The sequence below is a fragment of the Enhydra lutris genome, unplaced genomic scaffold (assembly GCF_002288905.1).
Source record: "Enhydra lutris kenyoni isolate GAN:26980312 unplaced genomic scaffold, ASM228890v2 scaffoldscaffold1, whole genome shotgun sequence".
In the NCBI taxonomy this organism is placed as follows: Eukaryota; Metazoa; Chordata; class Mammalia; order Carnivora; family Mustelidae; genus Enhydra; species Enhydra lutris.
The window spans coordinates 95,254,898-95,280,449 of record NW_019154085.1 but is presented as its reverse complement, the minus strand read 5'-3'; the positions used below and the strand labels follow the sequence as shown (position 1 = coordinate 95,280,449).

The 25,552-nt window shown below is 36.6% G+C and overlaps 1 protein-coding gene across 1 annotated transcript in view; it reads right to left on the bottom strand.

The window, feature by feature from the left end:
* Window positions 1-19,097: 19,097 nt before the first annotated feature.
* Window positions 19,098-25,552, bottom strand: part of LOC111159044 (aspartyl-tRNA synthetase) — a 67,154-nt gene continuing 60,699 nt past the window's right edge. The window contains exons 13-16 of the mRNA XM_022521452.1: window positions 24,643-24,723; window positions 23,456-23,567; window positions 23,186-23,257; window positions 19,098-19,779 (exon numbers count right to left, since the gene is read on the bottom strand). Of these exons, the coding sequence (XP_022377160.1) occupies window positions 19,688-19,779; window positions 23,186-23,257; window positions 23,456-23,567; window positions 24,643-24,723 (357 nt within the window). The 3' untranslated portion in view covers window positions 19,098-19,687. The remainder of the gene's footprint in view (window positions 19,780-23,185; window positions 23,258-23,455; window positions 23,568-24,642; window positions 24,724-25,552) is intronic.

Genomic DNA, 25,552 nt, shown 5'->3' with positions numbered 1-25,552 from the left:
ACAATTTGAGAAGGGGCGCCTGGGTGGCTCATTTGGTTAAGCATCTGACTTTGGCTCAGGTCATGATCATAGGGTCCTGGGATTGAGCCCAGTTTTGGGCTCCCTGTTCATCAGGTGAGTCTTTGGCTCCCTCTCCCTCTGCTCCTGCACTCTCTCTTGCTCACTTTCTCTCTCAAATAAGTAAATAAAATCTTAAAAAAATAAAAAAGAGGGGCGCCTGGGAGGTTCAGTTGGTTAGGTGTCTGCCTTCAGCTCAGGTCATGATCTCAGAGTCCTGGGATCAAGCCCCACTTTGGGCTCTCTGCTCAGCGGGGAGCTTTCTTCTCCCTGTCCCTCTGCCTGTCACTCCCACTGCTTGTGCGCTCTCTCCATCTGTCAAATAAATAAATAAAATCTTAAAAAAAAAAAAAAAGGAGAGACAATTGGAGAAGAATAGGTATTAATTCTTCTTTAAATGTTTGGTAGAATTTCCCTAAGAAGCTATCTGGATCTGGACTTCTGTTTATTGGGAGATTTTTGATTACTGATTCAATTTCTTGGCTGATTATGGGTCTGTTCAAATTTCCTGTTTCTTCCATTCAGCTTTAGTAGTTTGTATGTTTCTAGGAATTTGTCTATTTCTTTCAGATTGCCCAGTTTTTTGGCATATAATCTCTTATAATATTCTCTAATAATTGTTTGTTCAGTGGTGGTTGTGATCTCTCCTCTTTTATTCATGATTTTATTTATTGGGGTCCTTTCTCTTTCCTTTTTGATAAATCTGGCTAGGGGTTTATCAATTTTATTAATTCTTTCAAAGAACCAACTCTTGGTTTTATTTGTTCTATTTCTGTTGTTGTTTCTGAATCATATATTTGTGTTCTAATCTTTATTATTTTCCTTCTTCTACTGACCTTAGGTTTTATTTGCTATTAGTTTTCTAGCTCTTTTAGGTGTAGGGTTAGGTTACGTATTTGAGACTTTTCTTGCTTCTTGAGGTAGGCCTGTATTGCGATATACTTCCCTTTCTGCATCCCAAAGGTCTTGGACTGTTGTGTTTTCATTTTCATTTGGTTCCATGGATTTTTAATTTCTTTTTAATTTTACTGGTTAACCTATTTATTCTTTAGTAGGATGTCCTATAAACTCCATGTATTTGTGGTCTTACCAAATTTTCTCTCGTGGTTGACTTCAAGTTTCATAGCACTGAGTTCTGAAAATATGCATAGTATGATCTCAATCTTTTTGCACTTGTCAAGGGCTGATTTGTGACCTAGTATGTGATGTATTCTGGAGAATGTTCCATGTGCACTCAAAGAAAATGTGATTCTGCTGCTTTAGGATAAAATGTTCTGAATATATCTGTTAAGTCCATCTCATGCAATGTGACATTCAAAGCCATTGTTTCCTTGTTGATTTTCTGCTTAGATGATCTGTTCAATGCTATAAGTGGAATGTTAAAGCCCCCTGTTATTATTGTATTATCAATGAGTTTATGTTTATTATTAATTGATTTATATATTTCTATATTTGGTGCTCCCAGGTTGGGGGGTATAAATATTTACAATTGTTAGAGCTTCTTGATAGGTAGACCCCTTAATTATGATATAATGTAACTCGTTACAGTCTTTTGCTTAAAATTTAGTTTGTCTGATGTAAGTATGGTTATTCCAGCTTTCTTTTGATATCCATTGATTGATAGATGGTTCTCCACCCCCTCACTTTCCAATCTGCAGCTGTCTTTAGTTCTAAAATAAGTCTCTTGTTGGCAGCATGTAGATGGGTCTTTTTTTTTTTTTTAATTCATTCTGACACCCTGTGTCTTTTGATTGGGGCATTTAATACATTTATATACAGAATGATTATTGATGGATATAAATTTAGTACCATTGTGTTATCTGTAAAGTTGGTGTATCTGGTGATGTTCTCTGGTCCTTTCTAGTCTTTGCTGCTTTTGGTCTTTTTTCCTCAAAGAATCCCCTTTAATATTTTCTGCAAGGCTGGTATAGTGGTCATGAACTTTAGTTTTTATTTGTCTGGGAAGCTCCTTATCTTTTCTTTTATTCTGAATAACAGCCTTGCTAGATAAAGTATTCCAGGCTGTGTATTTTTCCCATTCAGCACATTGAGTATATCCTGCCACTTTCTTCTGGACTGCCACGTTTCTGTGGAGATCTGCTGTGAAACTGATCTATTGTCCCTTGTAGATTAAGGACTTTTCTTCCCTTGCTGCTTTCAGGATTCTTTTCTTTTCTGTGTATTTTGTGAAATTGACTATCATACGTCTTGGTGATGGCTGGGTTTTGTTGAGTTTAGTGGGAGTTCTCTGTGTTTCTTGGATTTCAATGTCTGTTTCCTTACCCAGATTAGGGGAGGTTGTAAGCTATAATTTTCTCAACTAAACCTTCTGCCCCTTTATCTCTTTCTTCATCTTCTGGGACTCTTATGATACAAATGTTATTTCATCTTAAGGAGTTGCTGAGTTCCTTAAGTCTACTTTGATGATTCAATACCTTTCTTTCCCTTTTCTCTTCAGCTTCATTATTTTCCATAATTGTATATTTTTAAATTTATTTTTATTTATTTTTTAAAAGATTTTATTTATTTATTTGACAGAGATCACAAGTAGGCGGAGAGGCAGGGAGAAAGAGAGAGGAGGAAGCAGGCTTCCTGCTGAGCAGACAGCCCGATGTGGGGCCTGATTCTGGGACCCTGGGATCATGACCTGAGCCAAAGGCCTTAACCCACTGAGCCACCCAGGTGCCCCTGTATCTTTTTTTTTTTTTTTTTAAAGAATTTATTTATTTATTTGGGAGAGAGAGAATGAAAGAGAGAGATCACAAGCAGGAGGGAGGGGTACAGGGAGAAGCAGACTCCCTGCTGAGCAGGGAGCCCAATGCAGGAGTCGATCCCAGACTCCTTTGGCTCATGACCTGAGCCAAAGCCAGATGCTTAACCAACTGAGCCACCCAGGTGTAATCGAATCTTCTGTATCACTGATTTATTCTTCTGCTTTGTTCATCTTCATTTTTACAGCATCCATTTGGGTTCGAATCTCAGTTCTAGTATTTTTAATTCCAGCCTGAGTAGATTTTAGTTCTTTTATCTCTGTAGTTAAGGATTCTCTAGTGTCATCTATGCTTTTTTCAAGCCCAGCCAGTATGTTTATAATTGTTGTTTTAAATTCTAGTTCAGACATCTTACTTATATCTGTATTGATTAGATCCCTGATCGTTACTTCTTCCTGTTCTTTCTTTTGGGGGTGAATGCTTCTGTCTTGTCATTTTGTCCATTGGGGAAAAGGGGACGCTAGATCCTAGGTGCGTTTTGGTCTGCTTGTTAAAAGAAGCTAGATCCAGGGTGCCCAGTTGGCTTAGTCAGGTAAGTGTCTGCCTTTGGCTCAGGTCATGATCCCAGTGTCCTGGGATTGAGCCCCACATTGGGGTCCCTGCTCAGCAGAGAACCCCCTTCTCCCTCTCCCTCTGCTTTTCCAGCTTGTGCTCTGTCAAATAAATAAATAAAACCTTTTAAAAAATAAAAGGCAGATCCAAAAATAAAAATAAAATAAAATAAAAAATAAAACAGAGGCTAGATCCTATTTCCCCTAGAGCTGAAGTCACGCAGCACTTTATGATCAGTAGACTTGTGCATGCAAGGGGTTTGTGCTGGTCTTCCGGGGGAGAGGCCTGTTGTGTTGATTCTCAGGCAAACTTGTGCTAGTGGAGATGAACCTGCAGGGTGCACCCCCCCTGCTCTCTAAGAAGGTCTGAGCAGACCTGTAGAACACTTCTGCTCAAGTCTTCAGATAGAAAAAACCTAAGAATGAAAGTTATGAATACAAATATGTGAAGAGTATGATCAGCCAAAGGGGTCTGAAACCTTCAGAGATTCATCTCCCTTCAGAGATTGTGATGCACTGGCCATGCACCAGTCTGGTGTGGGGAGGGCAACTTTCCCCTATGAGGCAAGCCAGGTAAGGCCTTTGTAATTACCTATGGCCAGGCCTGAAAAATCACGCATAGATTTTTAACCAGGTGCTAGACTCCTCAATCAGTAGACCCCATGGTATTGTGCCTATTGTTTTGATATAAAGTAGGACTCTTAGTATGGGTTGTAGTGTGGGATTCCATGTTGGTAGATCAAAATTTGTAAACTGCTGGGTACTGTTACTAGATGAGGCTTTGTGGAAAGGAAAGAAAAAAACAATACCTTAAGTATGTGTTGAGTCAAGTCAAGGGTAATTGCTGCTCTTTCTAGGTGGAAGAGTCCTATGTAATCAACTTGCTAATAGGTGAAGGGTTGATTTCCTCAAGAGATGGTGCCATATTGGGGCTCAGTACTGATTTCTGTCACTAACAGATAGGACATTTGACCCTTTCCCATGAATAAATTCTGAATATCCTAGAGCCCTACAAATTATCCTCGACCTACTCTGTCTGTGGTCTATAAACAACAAAACTGGAAGAGAGCACATTTATTTACAACATGTTTTACTGACTATTTTAAGCCCACTGTTCAGACCATCTGCTCAGAACAAAAGATTCCTATAAAAATATTACTGCTTATTGACAATGCTTCTTGTCGACCAAGAGCTGTGATGAAGATGTGAAATGAGATGAATGTTTTCATGCCTGCTAACACAACATCCATGCCATAGCCTATGGATCAAGGAGTAATTTTGACTTTCAAGTCTCATTGTTTAAGAAATACTTTCATAAGGCTGCAGCTGCCATAGATAGTGATTCCCCTGATGGATCTGGGAAAGGCAATTGAAAACCTTCTAAAAAGGAGTCACCATTCCTGATGCCATTAGTGTAAGGGCCTACTTAATCAGAGGGAGCCATTTTGTTGTTTACGCAGTAAACTTAGATTGACCTTATGCAGTAAACTTAGATTGACCCTGCCCCTCCCAGAGGAACTTACTTTCAAAGCCCAGATACAAGGGCGGATCAGGCCAGGTAGAGACATCCAATCAGTGGGGCACGCATATATCTACTAGGGTGAATTGTAATTCAATTGGCTGCCCGTGTGTGACCTAACATGACTGTGCAATTTTCTCTGTGTATTGCAATCTCATTGGCCACCTGTGTATAGCCTGGCTAAACTACCTCTATAAAAGTTAGTCTTTGAGGCTGGGAGGGGTCGCCTCTTTGCAAGAGACGGCCCTGACTGGTCAGTTTGATTTTCGATGATTGGCGCGAAATAAAGCTTTGCTTGACCTTCGCTTTGTATCAGTCTCGCTCCTTTGATTAAGGACCCTAACAATTAGAACATTCATGATTCATAGGAAAGGGTCAAAATATCATCACGAACAAGAGTTTGGAAGAAGTTTATTCCAAACCTCATGGATGACTTTCAGTTCAAACTTCACTGGAGGAAACAGCAAGAACTAGAATTAGAAATGGAATCTAAAGGTGGCTGAATTGCTGTTCTTCTTCTCCTTCCCGCCCCCACCTTCCAATGTATCAGATAAAACACTGGCTAATGGTTCAGCTAGATTAACACGGTTAATCTGATGGGGGAAAATTATGTCATTAGCTGCATTATTGCTTCTACTTTATGATAAAAATTTTATGGATGAGGAGTTCTTTCTTATGGATGAGCAAAGAAAGTGGTTTCTTGAGATGGAATCTATGCCTGCTGAAGATGCTTTGAAGGTTGTTGGAATGACAACAAAGAATTTAAAATATTACATTAATTTAGTTAAATAAAGCAGTGGCACAGTTTGAGAGGATTGTCTCCAATTTTGAAAGAAGTTCAATTGTGGGTAAAATGCTATCAAATAGTGTCATATGCTACAGAGAAATTGTTCACAAAGGAGTCAATTGATGCAGCAAGTTTCATTATAGTTTAATTATAGGAAACTGCCACAGCCACCCCAACCTTTAGTAACCACCACTGTGATCAGAGAGCAGACAGTCAGCAGCTGTCAGACAAGACCCTCTACCAGCAAAAAGATTATGACTGGCTGAAGATGGTTAGCATTCTTTAGCACCAAAGAACTTTTATTTATTTTTTATTTTTTTAAAGAGAGAGAGAGAGAGCAAGTGGGGAGGGTCAGAGGGAGAGAGAAACTTTAGCAGACTCCTTGCTGACTTTGGAGCCTGATACAGGACTTGATGTCATAATGCAGACATCATGACCTGAGCTGAAACCGAGTTGGACGTTTAACCAGCTGTGCCACTGAGGGGCCCCAGCAACAATGTACTTTTAAATTAAGGGATCCACATTCTTTTTAGACATATTGCACACTTAACAGACTACAATATAGTATAAACATAACTTTTATATACACTGAGAAAACAAAAAAGAAAACCCTCATTTGACTTGCTTTATTGAGATATTCACTTTATTTTGGTGGTCTGGAACTGATCTGCAGGATCACCAAGGTATGCCTCTAGTTAATTTGAAAACTATTTCTGTAAAGATTTAACTAAATTAGAAAAATGGATTAACTATTTCAGAAGCTGAAATAATTTATCAGTGTATGTCATCTACTTATTTTTAAAAGCACATAGGAGGGATAGGGTGGCTAGGTGATGGACATTGGGGAAGGTATGTGTTATGGTGAGTGCTGTGAATTGTTTAAGACTGATGATTCACAGACCTGTACCCTTGAAACAAATAATACATTATATGTTAATTTAAAAAAAAAAAAGCACGTTGGGACACCTGGGTGGCTTAGTGGGTTAAGCCCCTGCCTTCAGCTCAGGTCATGATCTCAGGGTCCTAGGATCGAGCCCCGCATTGGGTTCTCTGCTCAGCAGGGAGCCTACTCCCCCCACCCCTTCTCTGCCTGCCTCTCTACCTACTTGTGATCTCTCTCTCTGTCAAATAAATAAATAAAATAATTTAAAAAAAAAAGCACATAGGAAAAAGGCATAGAGTTAAAAATGATGTTACTGGGTGTCTCTGGGGGGGCTCAGTCGTTAAATGTCTGCCTTTGGCTCAGGTCATGATCCCAGGGTCCTGGGATTGAGACTCACATCAGGCTCCCTGCTTGGCGGGGGGGCCTGCTTCTCCCTCTCCCTCTGCCTGTTGCTACCCCTACTTGTGCTCTCTGTCAAATAAACAAATAAAATCTTTTAAAAAAATGATGTTACTGTTTATACCCTTTCAGACCTCTCTGAGTGCACACACATAGTTGGATATGTACATATAATTTCCCATAAACAGTGTGACATGGTATCTAGGTTACAGTCCTGATGGGAACCACAGGTATGCTTGAAGACAGTTTTGTCAAATGGTCATAGACAAAGGTTTGGGAAGCTTTAAAGAAAATAGAAAGGGATTGTGATGTACTCTAGAAGTAGCAACTATAGGAAGTTATGATGACCTCTAGACCTAAAAGAGCAAAGAGACAGAGTAGTAACTGGAATCTAAGAAGCAGCTGTGGCTATATGGAAGGAGCTGTGACCTTCTGCTCAGCACAGGCTGTGGCCTTCAGAAGAGCAGAAATGGCTGAAACATGGCTCAACAGAGAAAGAAAATAAATATCCCGACCTTTCTCTTCTTTTCCCATTTGATCTCCTATTGGTGCTTTCCAAAGACCAAATCCAATTAGAAGCCATTGAGAAGGGTACTTGGTTGGTGCAGTCTATAGAAGTTGGCCTCCCCCGGCACTCATCAGAGTGGAAAAGGGCAGAGAGTGGGGACAAGGGGGGAGGGGAAAAAAGAATGCCCAGCTCACATACAGAACTTTCAATAACAATCACTATAAATATGTGTAGTCCTGGCTTTGCATGGTTCTGATATATACGACTCTCAGTAACCACTGTTTTGTTAAATTACACCAGTCTTCTAACAACATGGTTCAAATTCCAGTTATCATGGTATATTAACTATGAGTAATTGCATAAAATACAACCTTCACTGCTAGCTCTCCAGTCCACAAATCATTCCACAAATAACAGATGTTCATCATGTTCAGTGATCAATCATCAGACTTCTTTCAAAGTCTGCCAGTGATTGGTCACTGCACATGTTTTTAGTACATATAGACAGCAAAGTGTGTAGCTGTGTTGCCTCCTTGTCTCCCACTAATGAACCCACATGACATTTTACAAAAGCAGATAACTGAAAGAGGGACCGGCTAAGAAAGATGAAAGTAAGGCAAAGAGGGACTCCTGGGTGGCTCACTTGGTTAAGTATCTGCCTTTGGCTCAGCTCATGATCCCAGGGTCCTGGGATGGAGTCCCACATAGGGCTCCTTGCTCAGCAGGGAGACTGCTTCTCCCTCTGTCTGCCTCTTCCCCACACAAAGGAAAACCTAACTCCCTAACTCCCTAAGTGAAATCATAATAGAAATAGAAATGGTGACACAGCCCTCTTTGAGAAACTGCAGATATGCAGCCAGAGGAACTTAGTAAAAATTAACTTATTGACATAAACAAGGAAAGTAGTTGTGATTGAAGGGATGAAGATATCGCAGAGGAAGTGACAACAACAAAATGTTTCACCTTCAAGGAACACTTGCGGATATTTCATGACACTGCAAGTACAAAGGATAAAGTGTGGAAGGCTATCTGAACTTAGGAAGTAGTATAGTAGTTCACCAAAGCATAGGAGAGATGGTAACTCCTTACTGAAAGTTACTGGAAGTTATATGACTAGAAGAAGAGGAGCACTGTTCAAATTAATCTTGCTAAGTTTTCTTGCAAAGGAATAAAACAACTGAGTTCTCAATATTGTAATATTTTAAATTAAAACATACTAAATAAACATTAGTTTCCTATTTTTTGTTTGACAAATTTGAAAGGTCATTGAAAATCCTAATTCCCCCCTTTTTTAACATTACTTTGCAATTTAGTTTGTATGGTTATTTTTAGGGTCCTATACAACTGTGCAAAGCAAGGACTGCCTGTATTGTGTTTTCCAATGACTGATTAACATTCTATAACATAGACAATAGCATTATTTAATGGAAATTTTTTTTTTGCATTTTTTCTACTGGTATAAACAATACTGCAATAAATATCCTTATAACATCTTTTTCTGTGCACCTGTATTCTTAGGAAAAATTCTAACAATAACGGGTCAGAGGCTATGCACCTTCACATTTTAATATGTGCTGCTAAACTGTCTTCTAGTCATGCTGGCTGAGTGCCAGTTTACACTTCATCAACAGTGACTCCAAGTTTCCAATTCTCTGTCTATGTCTTATCATTGCCAGTTTGATATCTTGCTGGTGTTTCAATCTGATTGCCAGAGAAGTTGAAAATCTTGAAGAGATAAGGTTTTAAAAAGTTACTTGGAAAAAGAGTTCCCTAAAGATTACTCATGTTGTAAGTAGACAGAATGTTTACTTGCTCTAGGGACATAATGACATCTTGATCTATTAAGAACAACAGCAGCCACCAGTCCATCTCTCTGAGCAGCAATTAAGGGTCTGGTGGTTCATTTTAATTAAGCGAAACAAACAAACAATGATTTGAAGAACGAGTGTACAAAAAAACCAGTAAGACTTTACAAATTTGTGGGTACCACTCTTAGCCAGATGGCTTGTTTAGATCTAAAGTTCTCTGGGTCACACTTTGGTCTTTCAACTAAATAGATACACACATAGTCAGATTTAAATGAACACAATATACAGCCAGATGTGGACGTAAAAATAAATTCTTGTATAAAAACATTTTATCCTGGGCTAATTATTAAGTTTCATCCCTGAACTACCAAAATTAGCCAGTTAATTTGTAAATAGTATCAGGCACAAGCCATGTATTCATCATTTTGCTATGAATATGGGGCTACAAAAAGTTTAAGATGTGGTCCTTGCCCTTAGCATTAACAATACCTGTTCAGAGAATATATTTTATATGCATAGAACTACAAAGGAGCTTTTTACCTGTGTCTCTTATTTGGTCCCCACAATCCTGCAAGGTAGAAATTAACTACTATACAGATGAAGAGATCTGAGCCTCAATTGCACACCTATTTCCTATCAGGACTGAACTCAAAGTTTTTTAATTCCCCATTCCCACACCAAATTGTTTAAAAAATCCATTTGGAAAAACAACAGGAATGAAGAGTAACAAGAATTTTAGACAAAAATTAGGTGCAAAACCATGTGGTCTTAATAGTAAAGCGGTATATAGTTTTCTATGGGTTGAATAGCCTGGGGTATAGTCAATTGGATAGATCAATATTTAGACAATCCTGAGCCATTGTGGGTGTGGGATTCACACGTGCCTGGATAGACAATATCTGACTTGTATATGCCTCCCTGGATGGGACTAATTGAAAAGGAATGGAGGAGTGCCTGGAACGCTGGGCCTCCTTTGAAGTTTCTTGGCTGAAAGCAGCCAGATTCTTACTGCGGCTCAAGGTTCTGATCTATGGAGTAAATGTTTAAATTTAGAAGAAAAACAGGCACCTCGGGTGGTCACGTACTTTACAAACTCCTTGCCTTGCACACACATCGCAAGCACTGCTTGCCCTTATCACACACAGACTGACAATCATTGTCCTGACCTTTAAAGTATACTTTCCTTCTTGTTTTGCACTTGCACTTGGTGTATTGATAAGACCCCAATAAAAGTGGAGGCAAAGCTTGGCTCAAGGCCTTTTGCCACTAGAGCATCCAGTCCCCAAACCTCTCCTTTCTCCTGCTAAGGTATCTGGAGTAATCTTTTCATTTGCCATCTCAGGGTTTCCTGTCCAACCCTGACACTTGGGAGCAGAAGAACCATTCTTCTAAGTGTGCGGGATCTTGGAAGACAGATGCAAGTGTAGGAAAGGAAGGGTTGAAGGAGCTTTTCCAGGGTCCCATGAGATAAAAAGAAAATATTTTATGGCTGAGCAAAGGGAAGGAATGACAAATGCAGCTTGTCTGAAGAAGGGTCAGAACATCAAGGGGCAGATGGTGTGGGCTCTGCTGTGCTGGGGAGGTAATGTATCACACAGTTGAACAAAGGGCTACTCTGACTACTGAGTTAACCATAGTCCTTTGTGGTTGGTGTTGACATTTGAACAAAGTGGCAAAATAAAAATGTTTGTTTTAAACAGGGTCTATTGGACTTTTGAGAAACTGAAGCCACCAGATAAAAAATACAACTCAAAATCTAGATTAATCTTCAAATACCAGCAGGGTGAATTAAAACAGAAATTAGGGGAATGTTCTATTTTCTCTACAATTAGTGCTAAAGCCAGTATCACTGAGTCTATAACTGCAGCCTTAAAAAGAAGACCAGGCTGACCCATGCAAAAGAATATTTTAATGGTCTAAATACTTCCAGATATATCAGTTATATTTCAATAAAACTGGAAGAATAAAGAACGCCCTTCCCCTTAAAAACCACCTTCCAATGCTTATAGGAGCTTGTTTGCTGAAAAATATATTCTTATGTAACTCAAGTGTATAATAATGTATTATATAGAAACATTTACTTCAAGTAAAAAGAAATTTAGAAGTCTTAGAAGTCTTGTACTCATGTTTCAGCCCAAGTTAACTATGAAGTTTTATTTCATAAAGTGCTTTTAACTGTAAGTTACAGAGAAAAAAAGAAATCTGAAATACAGGGAGTTACATAATACAAGAGACTGTCCCTGGCAAAAGCCTCATAACAAATCTGATTCTACCCTAGAATCCTTTGTTGCTCCATTCAATAGCCAAAGAGAGAAACTCCTGTGGAGCCTGCTACCCTCAGCCACTGCAAAAGCCAACTGGGCAATAATTCAGTATGAAAACTACTGTGCTAGGAGAGAGCATTTACTTATTGTTCATATATTATTTTCTTCTTTCGTGTTATAATCATCCTCCTCAAGATAGTCCATAGGGTTTACATGTGATAAGTCCTTCTATGTGGACATGTCAAGAACAAAAAATAAAACCAGGTAAAAATATTTTGTAGGACAGTATGATAAAACATTTATTGAAAGCATAAATGATGGTATAACTCCCACCAAAGAATATATGAACAAAAATAGTCATAAATGAAGTAATTTTAGAACTAAAAAATATAGTCACTGAAAAAATGCAATAAATGGGGTTAATTTTAGACTAGGCATATTTGAAGAGTAAATAAATTAGAAGACAGCACTGAAGAACTCAATCAGAACACAGAACAGAGACAAAGATGGAAAATATGAGACTAGTTAGAGACCTAACAGAATAGTTAGAGGCCCAAATTCAGCCAACCAGAGTTTAATAAAAAATGGAGCAAATGTTAAAGAAGCAATATTGAAGAGATACTAGCTGAGAAGTTTTCTTAATTGAAAAATAGATGTGGGTCTTAGACAAAAAGCACATTCATTACATTCATTACTAAGCAAGGTGAGTAACTGTTAAACAGATCACAAATTGGTAGAATATCAAAAATAAAGAGGCAACTTAAAACCTTCCAAGGAAAGAGGCCAGATTACAAAGGAAAAACAAGTATACTGATAGTAAACTGTTCACAGACAACAAGAGAGTTTAATAGTATAATATTTTAAAGACCTAAGGGAAAAATAACTGCCAACCTAGAATTTTATACTGAGCCAAACTATCATTCAAGAGGACAGGACTTTTTGGCATTTATAATCAACGGGTCTAACTTAAAGAAATATTAAAGGGAGGAATACTAAATAATATAAGTACTAAAGAAGAAAAGTGAACCCAGCTGAAACATACAGGTATAAAAAATGGCACAAAACTTGACAAAAACAAGTCAGTATATTAACTACAGAATATAAAAACAGAAAGCTTAAACTTAGCAAACTAGGGGGAAAAAAACCTTAAAGCAGAGGGAAGGAAAATGACACAAAAGCAGAAATTAATGAACAACAACAACAACAACAACAAAAGCCCAGAGAGGATTTATAGGATCAAAAGTTGAAGATATTAGGTGAAGAGATTTAAAAAATAGACAAACGTCTAATAAGACCTTACGGATTAAAGAAAGAGAAAAAAGATGCAAGAAGATGAAGTTAAAAATTTTTATTTATTTATTTATTTATTTATTTGACAGAGATCACAAGTAGGCAGAGAGGCAGGCAGAGAGAGAGAGAGAGAGAGAGAGGAAGGGAAGCAGGCTCCCTGCTGAGCAGAGAGCCCAATGCGGGGCTCAATCCCAGAACCCTGGGATCATGACCCGAGCCGAAGGCAGAGGCTTTAACCCACTGAGCCATCCAGGCGCCCCAAAGTTAAAATTTTTTAAAACCCTAGGAGAATACAGTGAACCTTATCCCATTAAATATAAAACTTTCTATCTCAAATAAACCTTTTTTTAAAAAGATTTTATTTGTGTATTTACTTATTTATTTAGAGAGAGCAGAGCAGGGGGAGGGGTAGAAGGATAGGGAAAGAGAACGTCAAACAGACTCCACAGTGAGTGCAGTGCCCAACACAGGGCTTAATCTCACGACCTGGAGATCATGACCTGAGCCAAAATCAAGAGTCAGACGTTTAACTGATGGAGCCATCCAGGCACTCCTCAAACAAACCTTTTCAAAAATCAGAGGCTGATATGCCATAGATACCCAAACTGGAGAAAAAATATAAAAAAGAAAACAATGGCTATAAGTAGAGACATAAATTCCTTAAATATAAAATTAGTAAATATTAAGTGGACTATAAAAGTTAAGAATGTACAGTATAGTCTCTAGAGCAACCACTAAAAAACAATACAAAGAAGTTCAATTAAAATACCAATAGGAAAGTAAAATACTAAAAAAAATATTTAAAGTCATTAAAAAAAAGGCAGGAAAAACAGGAACCAAAACAGAGGAGGCAAGTAGGAAACATTAAATGGTAGATACAAATCTAACCATATAAACAACTACATTAAATCTTTTCAGACAAACTTTTCAATTAAAATACAGAGATTGTCATGGGGCGGGTGGCTCAGTGGGTTAAAGCTTCACCTTCGACTTGGGTCATGATTCTGGGGTCGTGGGATCGAGCCCTGCTTTGGGCTCTCTGCTCAGCAGGGAGCCTGCCTCCCCCTCTCTCTCTGCCTGCCTCTCTGCCTACTTGTGATCTCTGTCTGTCAAATAAATAAATAAAATCTTAAAAAAAAACTTTATAAAAAAATGTAGAGATTGTCAGAATGTGTAAACAAGACCCAACTATACGCTGTCTGTAAGAAACCCACTAAACACAAATACAGGTGGGCTGAAGGTAAATGATGAGGAAAGATCTGTGCAAACAATAAGCACAGGGCGCCTGGGTGGCTCAGTCATTTAGCGTCTGCCTTTGGCTTAGGTCATGATCCCAGGGTACTAAGGTCGAGCCCCACACTAGGCTCCCTGCTAAGTGGGAAGCCTGCTTCTCCTTCTCCCAGTTTCCCTGCTTGTGTTCCCTCTCTCGCTGTCTCCCTGTCAGATAAATAAATAAATAAATAAAATAAAACCTTAAAAAAAAAAAAAAAAGCACAAGAAGATGTTAACAGCTATAAGATCAGATCAAACAGATTTTAAGAGAGAGCCATACCACAATTATAAAGTGACATTTCGTCAGCTAAAAGGGTAAATTCATCAGAAATATATAAAAATTGTAATAGTATTATATGCCTAATAACAGATACAAAGAGCTTCTAAATACTCAAATCAAAATTTTACATAATTAAAAGGAGAAACAGGAAATTCCAAAATCTTCTGTCCAATTTCTGTGATGGATGGGACTAGACAAAAAACCCAGCAAGGATGGAAGTTCTGAACAACACCATCAACACTATTTCTATAGTATACTCAACAAGGACAGAATATACATCTTTTCCAGAAACACACGGTTAGATTTACAGGTATGTGATGAACTAGTACATGGAACACCAAAAACTACAATAAATGCTGCAAGGGGAAATTGAAGACCTAAAAATAAATGAGATGATATTTCATATTCATAGATTAGAAGACTCAAACTGGTAAGATAGCAATTCTCCTCAACTTGATCTATAGAATCAATACAATCCAAATCAAAATCTTAGCAGACTTTTTGAAAAGAAATTGACACAATAGAAAAAGTGAAAAGTCACAGGACTTAGAATATCCTGAAAAAATCCTGAAAAAGAGGAACAAGACTGGAGGACTTAAACTCCCTGATTCAAGGTTTACTTAAAACTGCAAAAAGTAAGGCACTATAGTAGTTGTGCAAGAATACACAATATTGGTCAATGGAATAGAACAGAGTTTAGAAATAGACCCACACCTATAGGGTCAACTCTTTTCTACAAAGGTGCTAAGGTCATTCTATAGGGAAAGGACAGTCTTCTCAACAAACAGTGCTGAATTAACTAAACATCAGTATGGGGGGGTTGAGGGGGGGAAGAAACTTGACCCTGACAAATACCATATACAAAAATTAACTCAAAATGGATCATAGACCTAAATGTAAGAGCTCAAATTACTAAAATGATAGAAGAAAACATAAAACACTTGTGACATTGGCTGAGGCAGAGATTTTTTTTTTTAAGATTTTATTTATTTACTTGACAGAGAGATCACAAGTAGGCAGAGAGGCAGGCAGAGAGAGAGGGGGAAGCAGGCTCCCTGCTGAGCAGAGAGGCTGATGTGTGGCTCGATCCCAGGACCCTGGGATCATGACCTGAGTCGAAGGCAGAGGTTTTAACCCACTGAGCCACCCAAGTGCCCCTGAGGCAGAGATTTCTTAAAACAGATTATAAGCACAACCATAAAATTAAAAACTTTTGCTCTCTGAAAGGTAGTTAAGAAAAAAAAAAGGCAAGCCACAGACTGGAAGAAACTAGCTGCCAAACATATATATCTGATCTGTCAGAGGACTCATATTCAGAATATATAGAGTTCTTATAACTCAAGTAGAAGAAAGTCAACCCAATAAAACAAATGGGCAAAAGCTATGAAGACACTTCCACAAAGATACAGATATAGCCAATAAGCACATGAAAAGATGCTTAACATCACTAACCCGTAGGGAAATGCAAATTAGAGCCACAATGAGATACTACTATATAATCACTACAACAGCTAAAATTAAAAAGCCTGATACGTCTAAGTGTTGGTGATGATGTGGAGCAGCTTGTTTTCATTCCCTGCTAGTAGAAATGCAAAATGGCACAGCTACTTTGGAAAACAGACTGGCAGTATCTTACAAAATTAAAAACACACTTCCAGTATTACTCAGAAATTTCACTCCTAGGTATGTACAAAAAAAAAAAAAAAAAAAAAAAAAGAAAAAAGAAAAGAAAACATGTCCACACAAGACTTCCAATGTTCATAGGGGCATTATTTATTATATATTAAAATCTGGATACCACTTACATGTCTATCAACTGAATGGGTAAGTAAATTATGGCATATCTATTCTATGGAATACTATTGATCAATATAGAGAAACATACTGGGGCACCTGGGTGGCTCAGTTGGTTGAGCATCTGACTCTTGATTTCAGCTTAGGTCATGATCTCAGGGCTGTAAGATTGAGCCCTGATTTTTTGCTGCACACTGGGTGTGGAGCCTGCTCAAGATTCTCTCCCCTTCTCCCCTTCTCCAAAGAAAACCAAAAACAAAAACTATTAGAACATGCAACATGGATGTATCTCAAAAACATAATGCTTAAAGAAAGAAATCAAGCACAAAAGACTATTATATCATTCCATTTATATGGAATTCTAGAAAAGGCAAAACAATTGTAATTAAAGTAGATCTTTAGTTGCCAGAGGTGGAGACTGACTAGAAAGATGTACTATGGAACTTGCTATGGCAATGAAATGTTCTGCAGTTTGATTATGGTACAGCTTACTTCACTGTATAAAATTACCCAAATTAATAAAAATAACATATTTAAGGTAAGTGAATTTTTATGTATATGTTAGCAAGTTGAATTCAGTAGTACATATATACATAAGGTAGCATGTAGTCATCAAATACTATTTGTTCTAAAAAATATCAGGAATTTCTATTACTGCCATCTACCATATTCAAACTAAAAGAAAAAAATTGCAAATACAGAAAAAGTATTTGACAAATTCAACATTTATAACAGAAACTCTTAACAAGTGGAATCTTCACTAATCTGACAAAAGGCATCTATTAAAAATCTACAGAAAATATCACACTTAATCTTGAGACTTTACAAGTATTTAAATTAAGTAACAACCAAGAAAAGCATGGTCCCATCACTGCTTTTACTCAACCTTCTACTCGAGGGCATAACTAATGTAATAAGTAAATGTAAGAATTAGACAGAAGAGATGAAACTCCTTATCTGCCAGTTATTAGGTACCAAACACTGTTATAAGGGTTTTAGGTGTCTTAAAACCCACAATAGTCCCATGAGATAGGATTATGCAAATGAGGAAAATTGAGGATAAGCAAATCACCCAAAGTTATACAGCTAGTGAACAGCAAAATCAGGATGTGAATCTAGGCAGTAGAGCCACAGAATACATACCTTCTATTCCTGTGCCACCCTTCTTCTTATCTGTCTACTTTGAAAATACAAGACAGTCAATACAAATTACAGATTCAGGTATGTTGCTGCACACACACAAAAACGTATTAAAAACTGGTAACTAATAGTGTTCTTATGCCTTAGTAACACACAATTAAAATGTTGGAAAAAATATACCATTCCCAATAGAAAAAAAGTAGTAAGTTACTCCAGCATAAACTAAAAATCAAAGAACAATTTTCAAAGATAGTAAAGAGTACCAATATATTTAACAATTTAAAAAATACCAAAATTGAAGGGTTATACAATGTTCATTCACTGGAAGACTATACAATGTTCATTCACTGGACTTTTTGATGCCAATCAAAATCCCAGAATAATATCAAATAAATCTGCAAACAATACTAGGTAATATTAATAGAAAGGTAAGTATTTAGTTAAAATATGAGAACATGAAAAAATTAAAAAAAAAAAACACTGAATTCATATAATAGTCACGACTATGGTAGGAAAGAATAGGATCAGAGTGGGTACACAGGCTACTTTGTTTCCCCTAAAAAAAGAAAATAAAGTACTTGAAAGCAAATATGACCATGTTAAGATTTGATAAAGCTGGGTGGCAAGTTCAGGGATGACCTTTTCATCATGATCTAATCTGGTTGGCATGTTTGGAATACTTCCTAATTAAAAAATTAGATAAAAAAAGATCATTATCAGGGGCGTCTGGTGGATCAGTTCATTAAGTGTAGGTCTTTGGCTCAGGTCATGATCCCAGAGTCCTGGGATCAAGTCCCACATTGGGCTCCCTGCTTGGTGGGGAGTCTGCTTCTCCCTTCTGCCATTGCCAGCTCCACGTCCGCACCACCCCCTCCTCCTGCCCATGCTTGTGCTCTCTGGCTCTCTTTTCCCTGTCAAACAAAACAAAAAACAAAAAACAACAACAACAAAAATCATATAATTTTAAGACTTTACAGGCTTTATTTTGAAAGAAGCTGTTTCTATGAATCTGAGAATAGCTTTAGGCTATTTTATTTTAGGGCCTGGCAATTAATACAGAAAAAGATGGTTAGTAGTCTACTTATTCTTGGTGTAGTTTAAATTTATTAAAGAGGGACGCCTGGGTGGCTCAGTTGGGTAAGCAGCTGCCTTCGGCTCAGGTCATGATCCCAGCGTCCTGGGATCGAGTCCCGCATTAGGCTCCTTGCTCGGCGGGGAGCCTGCTTCTCCCTCTGCCTCTGCCTGCCATTCTGTCTGCCTGTGCTCGCTCTCTCTCCCTCTCTCTCTGACAAATAAATAAAATCTTAAAAAAAAAATAAATTTATTAAAGAGTTTTGGAGTGCTTACTATACTCAAGATAGTTTGCAGGATACGAAGGAAAGATATAAAATTACCAGTAGCATATAGAGGGAAAGTGTTCCTGACTGTAATTCTCACACAAAAGTTTCTTTTTGGTAGAGAAAATGAGAGTGCATTTTAGTGACATTCACTAAGTATTAGTACTAGTTAGAAATCAAACAAAATTCTGCAATATTTTTAAATCTATGTGAAATAAACTATTAAGCAACCCAAGCTTTCAGCTTTAAGAATTCTATCTTCTTATATCCATCTGAACTTATTGCTTGATATGAATACATATTATGACTATATCAGCTTTCATTTGTTTTTAGGCATTTACATAAACTAGTTGTGTACTTTTTCTTTTCCCAAATTATAAATGCCAAAAACCAGTTACAAAATCAGACTGCAATGAAGTTATACAAAGACAACGATGACTAGCTTTAAAATTTTATTGAAATTCAAGTTAGAATTTAACAATTTAATATAGCATTACATTGAATATCTTCTAACCAGTATTCCCACCTGCTTTACATGATTTCTGGGCACAAATCTAAAGAACTGATACTTTCTGCCTAATTTTCCATGATATGCCAATTACACATTCATTAAAATCTCAGATACTTCCCTAAAATTGTCCTTATTTCAATGTCAGAATTTAAAAAAATAAGCTCAAATATTCAAGATTTAAGACATTAATATCATAGCCACTATAATATAGAAAAGAAAAAAACCTTATGCAATCTGAACTGTTTAAAATTGTTAACATTTATTATAATACAATATGAATTTTTAACATAACCATATGAATTTTTAATTAAAATGTTCAACCATTTCCTACTGAAGCATGTCCAAAGTTATAAAAATCTTCTCTTTTAAAGTAACCTATAGTGAATTAATCCGAAGTAATTGTGGCACTTTGTTTAAGACATTTACTCCACTGCATATTTCAAGTAGCTACTTAAAATCAGGGATAGCCTGATCAATAGCAGGTTACTGGAAAGAATAAAAAAAGCACGGCTTTCTTCAAGGAGTGAGTCGTTTGGGATCACGGGGGAACATTGAGGTCTGACGAACATTGTGCAGTCCCAAAAAAAGCATCGTCACTCGTTCCAACCCTGGGGGAAAAAAATAATCATTAATTCCTTTTCTGAAAACCTTTTAGGGTCTTACTTATTGAAATTACCAACAAAGTATCACAGATCAATAAAATACTTTCATTATTTTGAGTTTATTTAAGACGAACTGTTTTGGAACACCTCGGTGGCTTAGTTGGTTGAGCATCAGATTCTTGATTTCTGTTCAGGTCATGATCTCAGGGTTGTAGGATCCAACTCTGTATTGGGCTCTGGGCTGGACATGGAGTCTGCTTAGGATTTTTCTCCCTCTCCCTTTGCTCCCCCATCCCACCCTTATACACCTATGTAGACTCTCCCTATAAGATAACATAAATAAAATAAAAATAAAATAAAATAAAATAGACTGTTTTGGATCTGATTCAGAAACAAAAATAGAAATGATGCTATATGTGCAAAGGACAAAGTGAGGTATCCTTAGGTTGTCTGGATTCTCTGAACTACAAAAATCTTGTAAATGTCCCAAACTTGTGATTTAAGCAAACACAAAAAAGCCATTTTATAAGTCTATATGTGGGATGGGGCGCCTGGGTGGCTCAGTGGGTTAAAGCCTCTGCCTTTGGCTCAGGTCATGATCCCAGGGTCCTGGGATTGAGCCCCTCATCAGGCTCTCTGCTCAGCAGGGAGCCTGCCTCCCTCTCTCTCTCTCTGCCTACTTGTGATCTCTGTCAAATAAATAAATAAAATCTTAAAAAAATTTTATAAGCTCTATGTGGGGTGTCTGGGTGGCTCAGTACGTTAAGTGTCCAACTTTTGATGTCGGCTCAGATTGTGATCTCAGGGTTGTGAAATCAAGCCTCACATCTGGCTCAGGTGCTGGGCATGGAGCCTGCTTAAGATTCTCTCTCTTCCTCTCTCCCTCCCCTCAAGCTCTCTCTTAAGGGGGGGGGGAAATATATATATATATATATATATATATATATATATATATATATTTGCACACCTTTATGTCTTCAAATAGGGCCAGAATCTTAATTATGTAGTCTAGGCCACTAATATGAGAGCCATAAACCTGTTCAAGAAGTTTACTAATAGAAATACCAGAAATTTACTGTAATTCAATAGATATGTAACATGGTGGTTCCTAGTATAAAAGACTCTAGGACACATTATTGTAAATGTTCTAAGTGGAAAAGAGACTGATTTTAACATGTGACTTAAATATTGTATTACTGGTAAGAATTAAGACCAAGTGTCACCTAAGAAACAGAGCAGAACTAGCAAATGAAACTTTGTGTGTGCAATTTATCTCTTTTACCCAAGTTGTATAAGACATGTATTACAGAAAAAAGGCAAGGTCAAAGAACATTTTTATATAGCAATGACTGAATTTTAAAGGAATGTATCTAACTTCTAAAACAGAAATATAAATAAGAGAATTAACATTTTATTGCTATTCCTTACCAAAAAATCTGCAGATATTTGAACCTTGTATTACAGTAACCTAATACTAATCTTAAAATAAAAAGACCATATCCCATCTTCTCTTCAATCATTAATTACCAAAAAATGAGTGGTATTTGATAACCATTCAAATGTCCTTCACAAGTATGATTAAAATTTACACTGTCAATCACAAAAATTTACAAAATATATAAAATGTACATTACTGAATACTTTTTTTTTTAAAAGATTTTATTTATTTATTTGACAGAGAGAGATCACAAGTAGACAGAGAGGCAGGTGGAGAGAGAGGGGGAAGCAGGCTCCCCACTGAGCAGAGAGCCCGATGCAGGGCTCGATCCCAGGACCCTGAGACCATGACCTGAGCCGAAGGCTGAGGCTTTAACCCACTGAGCCACCCAGGCGCCCCAATTACCGAATACTTTAAGAGAAAATAGTTGTGACTCTCCCATTAAAAATTATAAACTATATATCCAAAGTAGCACTGTTTGTAATAACAAAAGACTGGTATCAATCCACATGTCCATCAGTAAGCTGGTTAACAAGATTATGGTACACCAGTTCAATGGATTGATTCTACACAGTGTTAAAAAAAACAAACTGAAAAAGTCTTTAATAATTGATAAGGAACAAGATAAAAAATATAGTAAGTGACAAATGCAAGGTACTGAATGATTTATATAGTAGAGTATGCTACAATTTGTGTAAAAATATATTTTAAAAGTGTGTATTTTTACATATGCAAAAATTATTTTTGCAAAGGTTAAAAAAAAACTAGAAACAATAGTTTCCTAAAGAGAGGTAAATACATACTCTTCCATACTCTTTTAATTTGATAAATTTTAAAGTTTATTAACTATTCACCAACTTCCCCCTCAAACAACAAATATTTTAAAACTATAAATTCAGAATTCTTTTTTTTAATTTTAATTTTATTTTTTAAAAAAATATTTAACAGAGATTACAAGTAGGCAGAGTGGCAGGCAGACAAGAGAGGGGAAGCAGGCTCCCTGCTGAGCAGAGAGCCCAACATGGGGCTTGATCCCAGGACCCTGAGATCATGACCTGAACCAAAGGCAGAGGCTTAACCCAATGAGCCACCCAGGCGCCTCCAGAACTCTTTGAAGAGTCTTTGATAGAAATTGAGCTAAACATCTACCCTTTTATTTATTTATTTTTAAAAAGATTTATCTTTTTAAGTAATCTCTATACCTATTATGGGACTCGAACTCAACCCAAGGTCAGGAGCTGCATGCTGCACTGACTGAGCCAGCAAGGCACTCCTTACCCTTTTTCAATCACAGGGTGGTATCTTACATATATACTCTAGAAGTGGTCCTGAAAGTCAATGAAATGTTACATTACAACAAAAAATTTAGCAGCAATCTGAGCTAACCTGAGGGAGAGCTTTAATTTGGGTTAATCAGAATGAACTCATGGATGCAGAGAGAAAACAGGATAGTTAATTTATAAGATTTTTTTTTAAGATTTTATTTATTTATTTGACAGAGAGATATCACAAGTAGGCAGAGAAGCAGGCAGAGATAGAGGAGGAAGCAGGCTCCCCACTGAGCAGAGAGCCTGATGCGGGGCTCGATCCCAGGACCCTGGGATCATGACCTGAGCTGAAGGCAGAGGCTTGAACCCACTGAGCCACCCAGGAGCCCCAATTTATAAGATATTTTGCTTCTAAACTCTTTAGGGGAAAAAATGGCTAGAAATGTATTACAATATTTTAGAACACACAAATTAGCTCTTCATTTTGGTCCTTTGAAATCAAATTTTCATTTAGCTACAACTCACTAAAGATTTGTTATAATTCAAATTTGTACTATACTTAGCATGGACTTATTTCTAAGCAGTAACAATATACAAAACTTAGTTTTTGGAATCTAATGAAGAAATTTAGTTAGAACTGAATGAACACTTTGCCAAATGAAATCTGGGTTGGAAATATATTGTCATAACTTTAAAATAGTATTACCAATGCCTCCGCCGGCATGGGGAGGGGCTCCAAAGCGGAAGGAATCAATGTATGCCTTAATTTTCTCCAAATCTAGAAAAAACAAAAACAAACTCAAAAACCAAACACAATGTATCATCTTACTCAGTAACTTATAAAGATTAAAACAAATGATGTTTCTGAGAAGTCTTTAAAAGGTTTAAAATTGCTTTCACAATATACATTACTTTCCCAAATATGTTTTTATTTGCTTTCACAACATACATTACTCTACCAAATGTTTTTATTTACCAATTCCATGATGTAAGGCTCGTTCTGTTAGCAGCTGAGGATCATGTATTCTTTGAGCTCCTGATAGTATTTCTTCTCCTCTCATGAACATATCGTAAGAATTGGACTGTTTCTTCAAGAAAAACCAAACACACAAGAAAAGACCACTCTTGAAGTGACTGTCATTCTATTTCCATTACTCATATGAGAAAAAAAAAATCTCTTCTGCACAAAGAACAAGTCCATTTTTCCCTACAATTAATGATGCAATCTGCTCCAATGAACACAACTGTTTCTCTAAAACAAGGTTAAACTAGTGAGAGCTCAATAATAACTACTTCTCCCTCTATCGTATTTTATGCTCCCCTTCTCCTACACCTTCCGATAACAAATCAGAGTACCATATCTAAACTTGCAAGAAGTAGTGCTGATTCTCATTTCACTTTATCATCTGAAATGTTTTTAGGTGTGATATGATTTTGGGTCATTTTTGGAACCTCAAATTATCAACAGGTGTTAGTCTTTTTAATTAAAAAAATTTTTTTTAAACAAAAGTAAGTAGAACATCAATTTACGATAGCTTAACCTATTCTCGTATCAGATTTTAAAGTTATTTTCCCTGTCTTTGGATAAACCAATGTTTCTCAAAGTATGATTCCTGGATCAGTAGCCTCAGAATTACCCAGAACTTATTAGAAATATAAATTATCAAGCTCCCCCAAGACCAGCTAATCAGAAAGTCTGGTAATAGGGCCCAGTCATCTGTGTTTTAAAAAGCCTCCCAAGTGATTCTGATGCACACTGAAGTTTGGGAACCACTGTAATGGAAAAACAGTAAAAGGCCACAAAACACAAATTAGATGAACTCCCAGGACATAATGTTGTTTCTTAGTTCAAAGTCAATGATAATATGACGTGTTAAAGTCTGTATTTATTATTTATATGGCATTTCTTCTTCATAAATCTTCAAAAAATGACCCTTGAAAATGATTTTTAATGTAGGTTTTGACACTAGTTTTTTACAACACTCATATTTCACAGTATAATTTTTTACCTGAATTGAAAGAAACTAGTAGTAATACATACAATGATGGCCTGTTAAAATCACAAGTTACTGATGAAAACCATTCCCATGGTATAATCTAACATAGTCACAATAAAGTTTTCCTTCTTTCCCAAAACAAAATACTTAAAATAAATTTACTTACAGGATTTCTTGGGTCAGGCATGGTATAGAAAGGTCTTACAGCCAATGGATATTTATCAAGAATATAAAAGTCTGTATCATACTATAAAAAAAGATTAAATTTTTAAAAATTTTAACAAAAGTTAAAAGAAAGCTAACATTTTGACAATTAACTGTCCTTTTAAAAATAAGTTTTGTTCTTCAAAATTACTATAGTTACATGGTATATACAATAAGTACTCTGCTTTTTTCAAGTAACATCTGTATCCTATAGTATTTTGCCATCACGTTATAAATTTCTCTAATACTTAAACTGTGGGAGCTATTGGCAATTCAATCATACTTCAAATATTTATTTTCTTCTTTTTATTCTGGACACGTAATCTCTTTCCAATTTCTTCCCAACTGAAAACTTTGCTGCAATAAACTTTGAATTTCGTTTCTTTTCTTTGCTAATCTAATTCTAATACTCTTTCAGATGCAATTTGTTACCTTTCTGTTAAATTATCCTAAATCTCCTTGGGTTTCATAAAAACGACATTAGATCTATAAATTATTTTAGGAAAAACTGACATCTTTTCCAATATTCATCTTTCCCAAAACCTTGATTATTTTCCCAGTAACTTAAATTTTCATGCAGGCATCTAAAAGAAATTTGGTAGTTTTCTTCATATGAGAACTGTAACTGAGATAAATAACATTTACATGAAATTATGACATTTTTTTTACAAAGAATAGTTACTATATGACCCTGATTTAATTACAAAAAACCAATCAAATTTCAACTGTTTTGATGTTAAACATTTTTGCTAAAACACAAGCATAGAGGGAATGTCAACAGAGATTACAAACTGGACTCTGCTCTGCTGAAACAGCATTTTAAAGGTATAAACTCCACACTGCAATTTCAGAAATACATTAGCTCCCCAGTC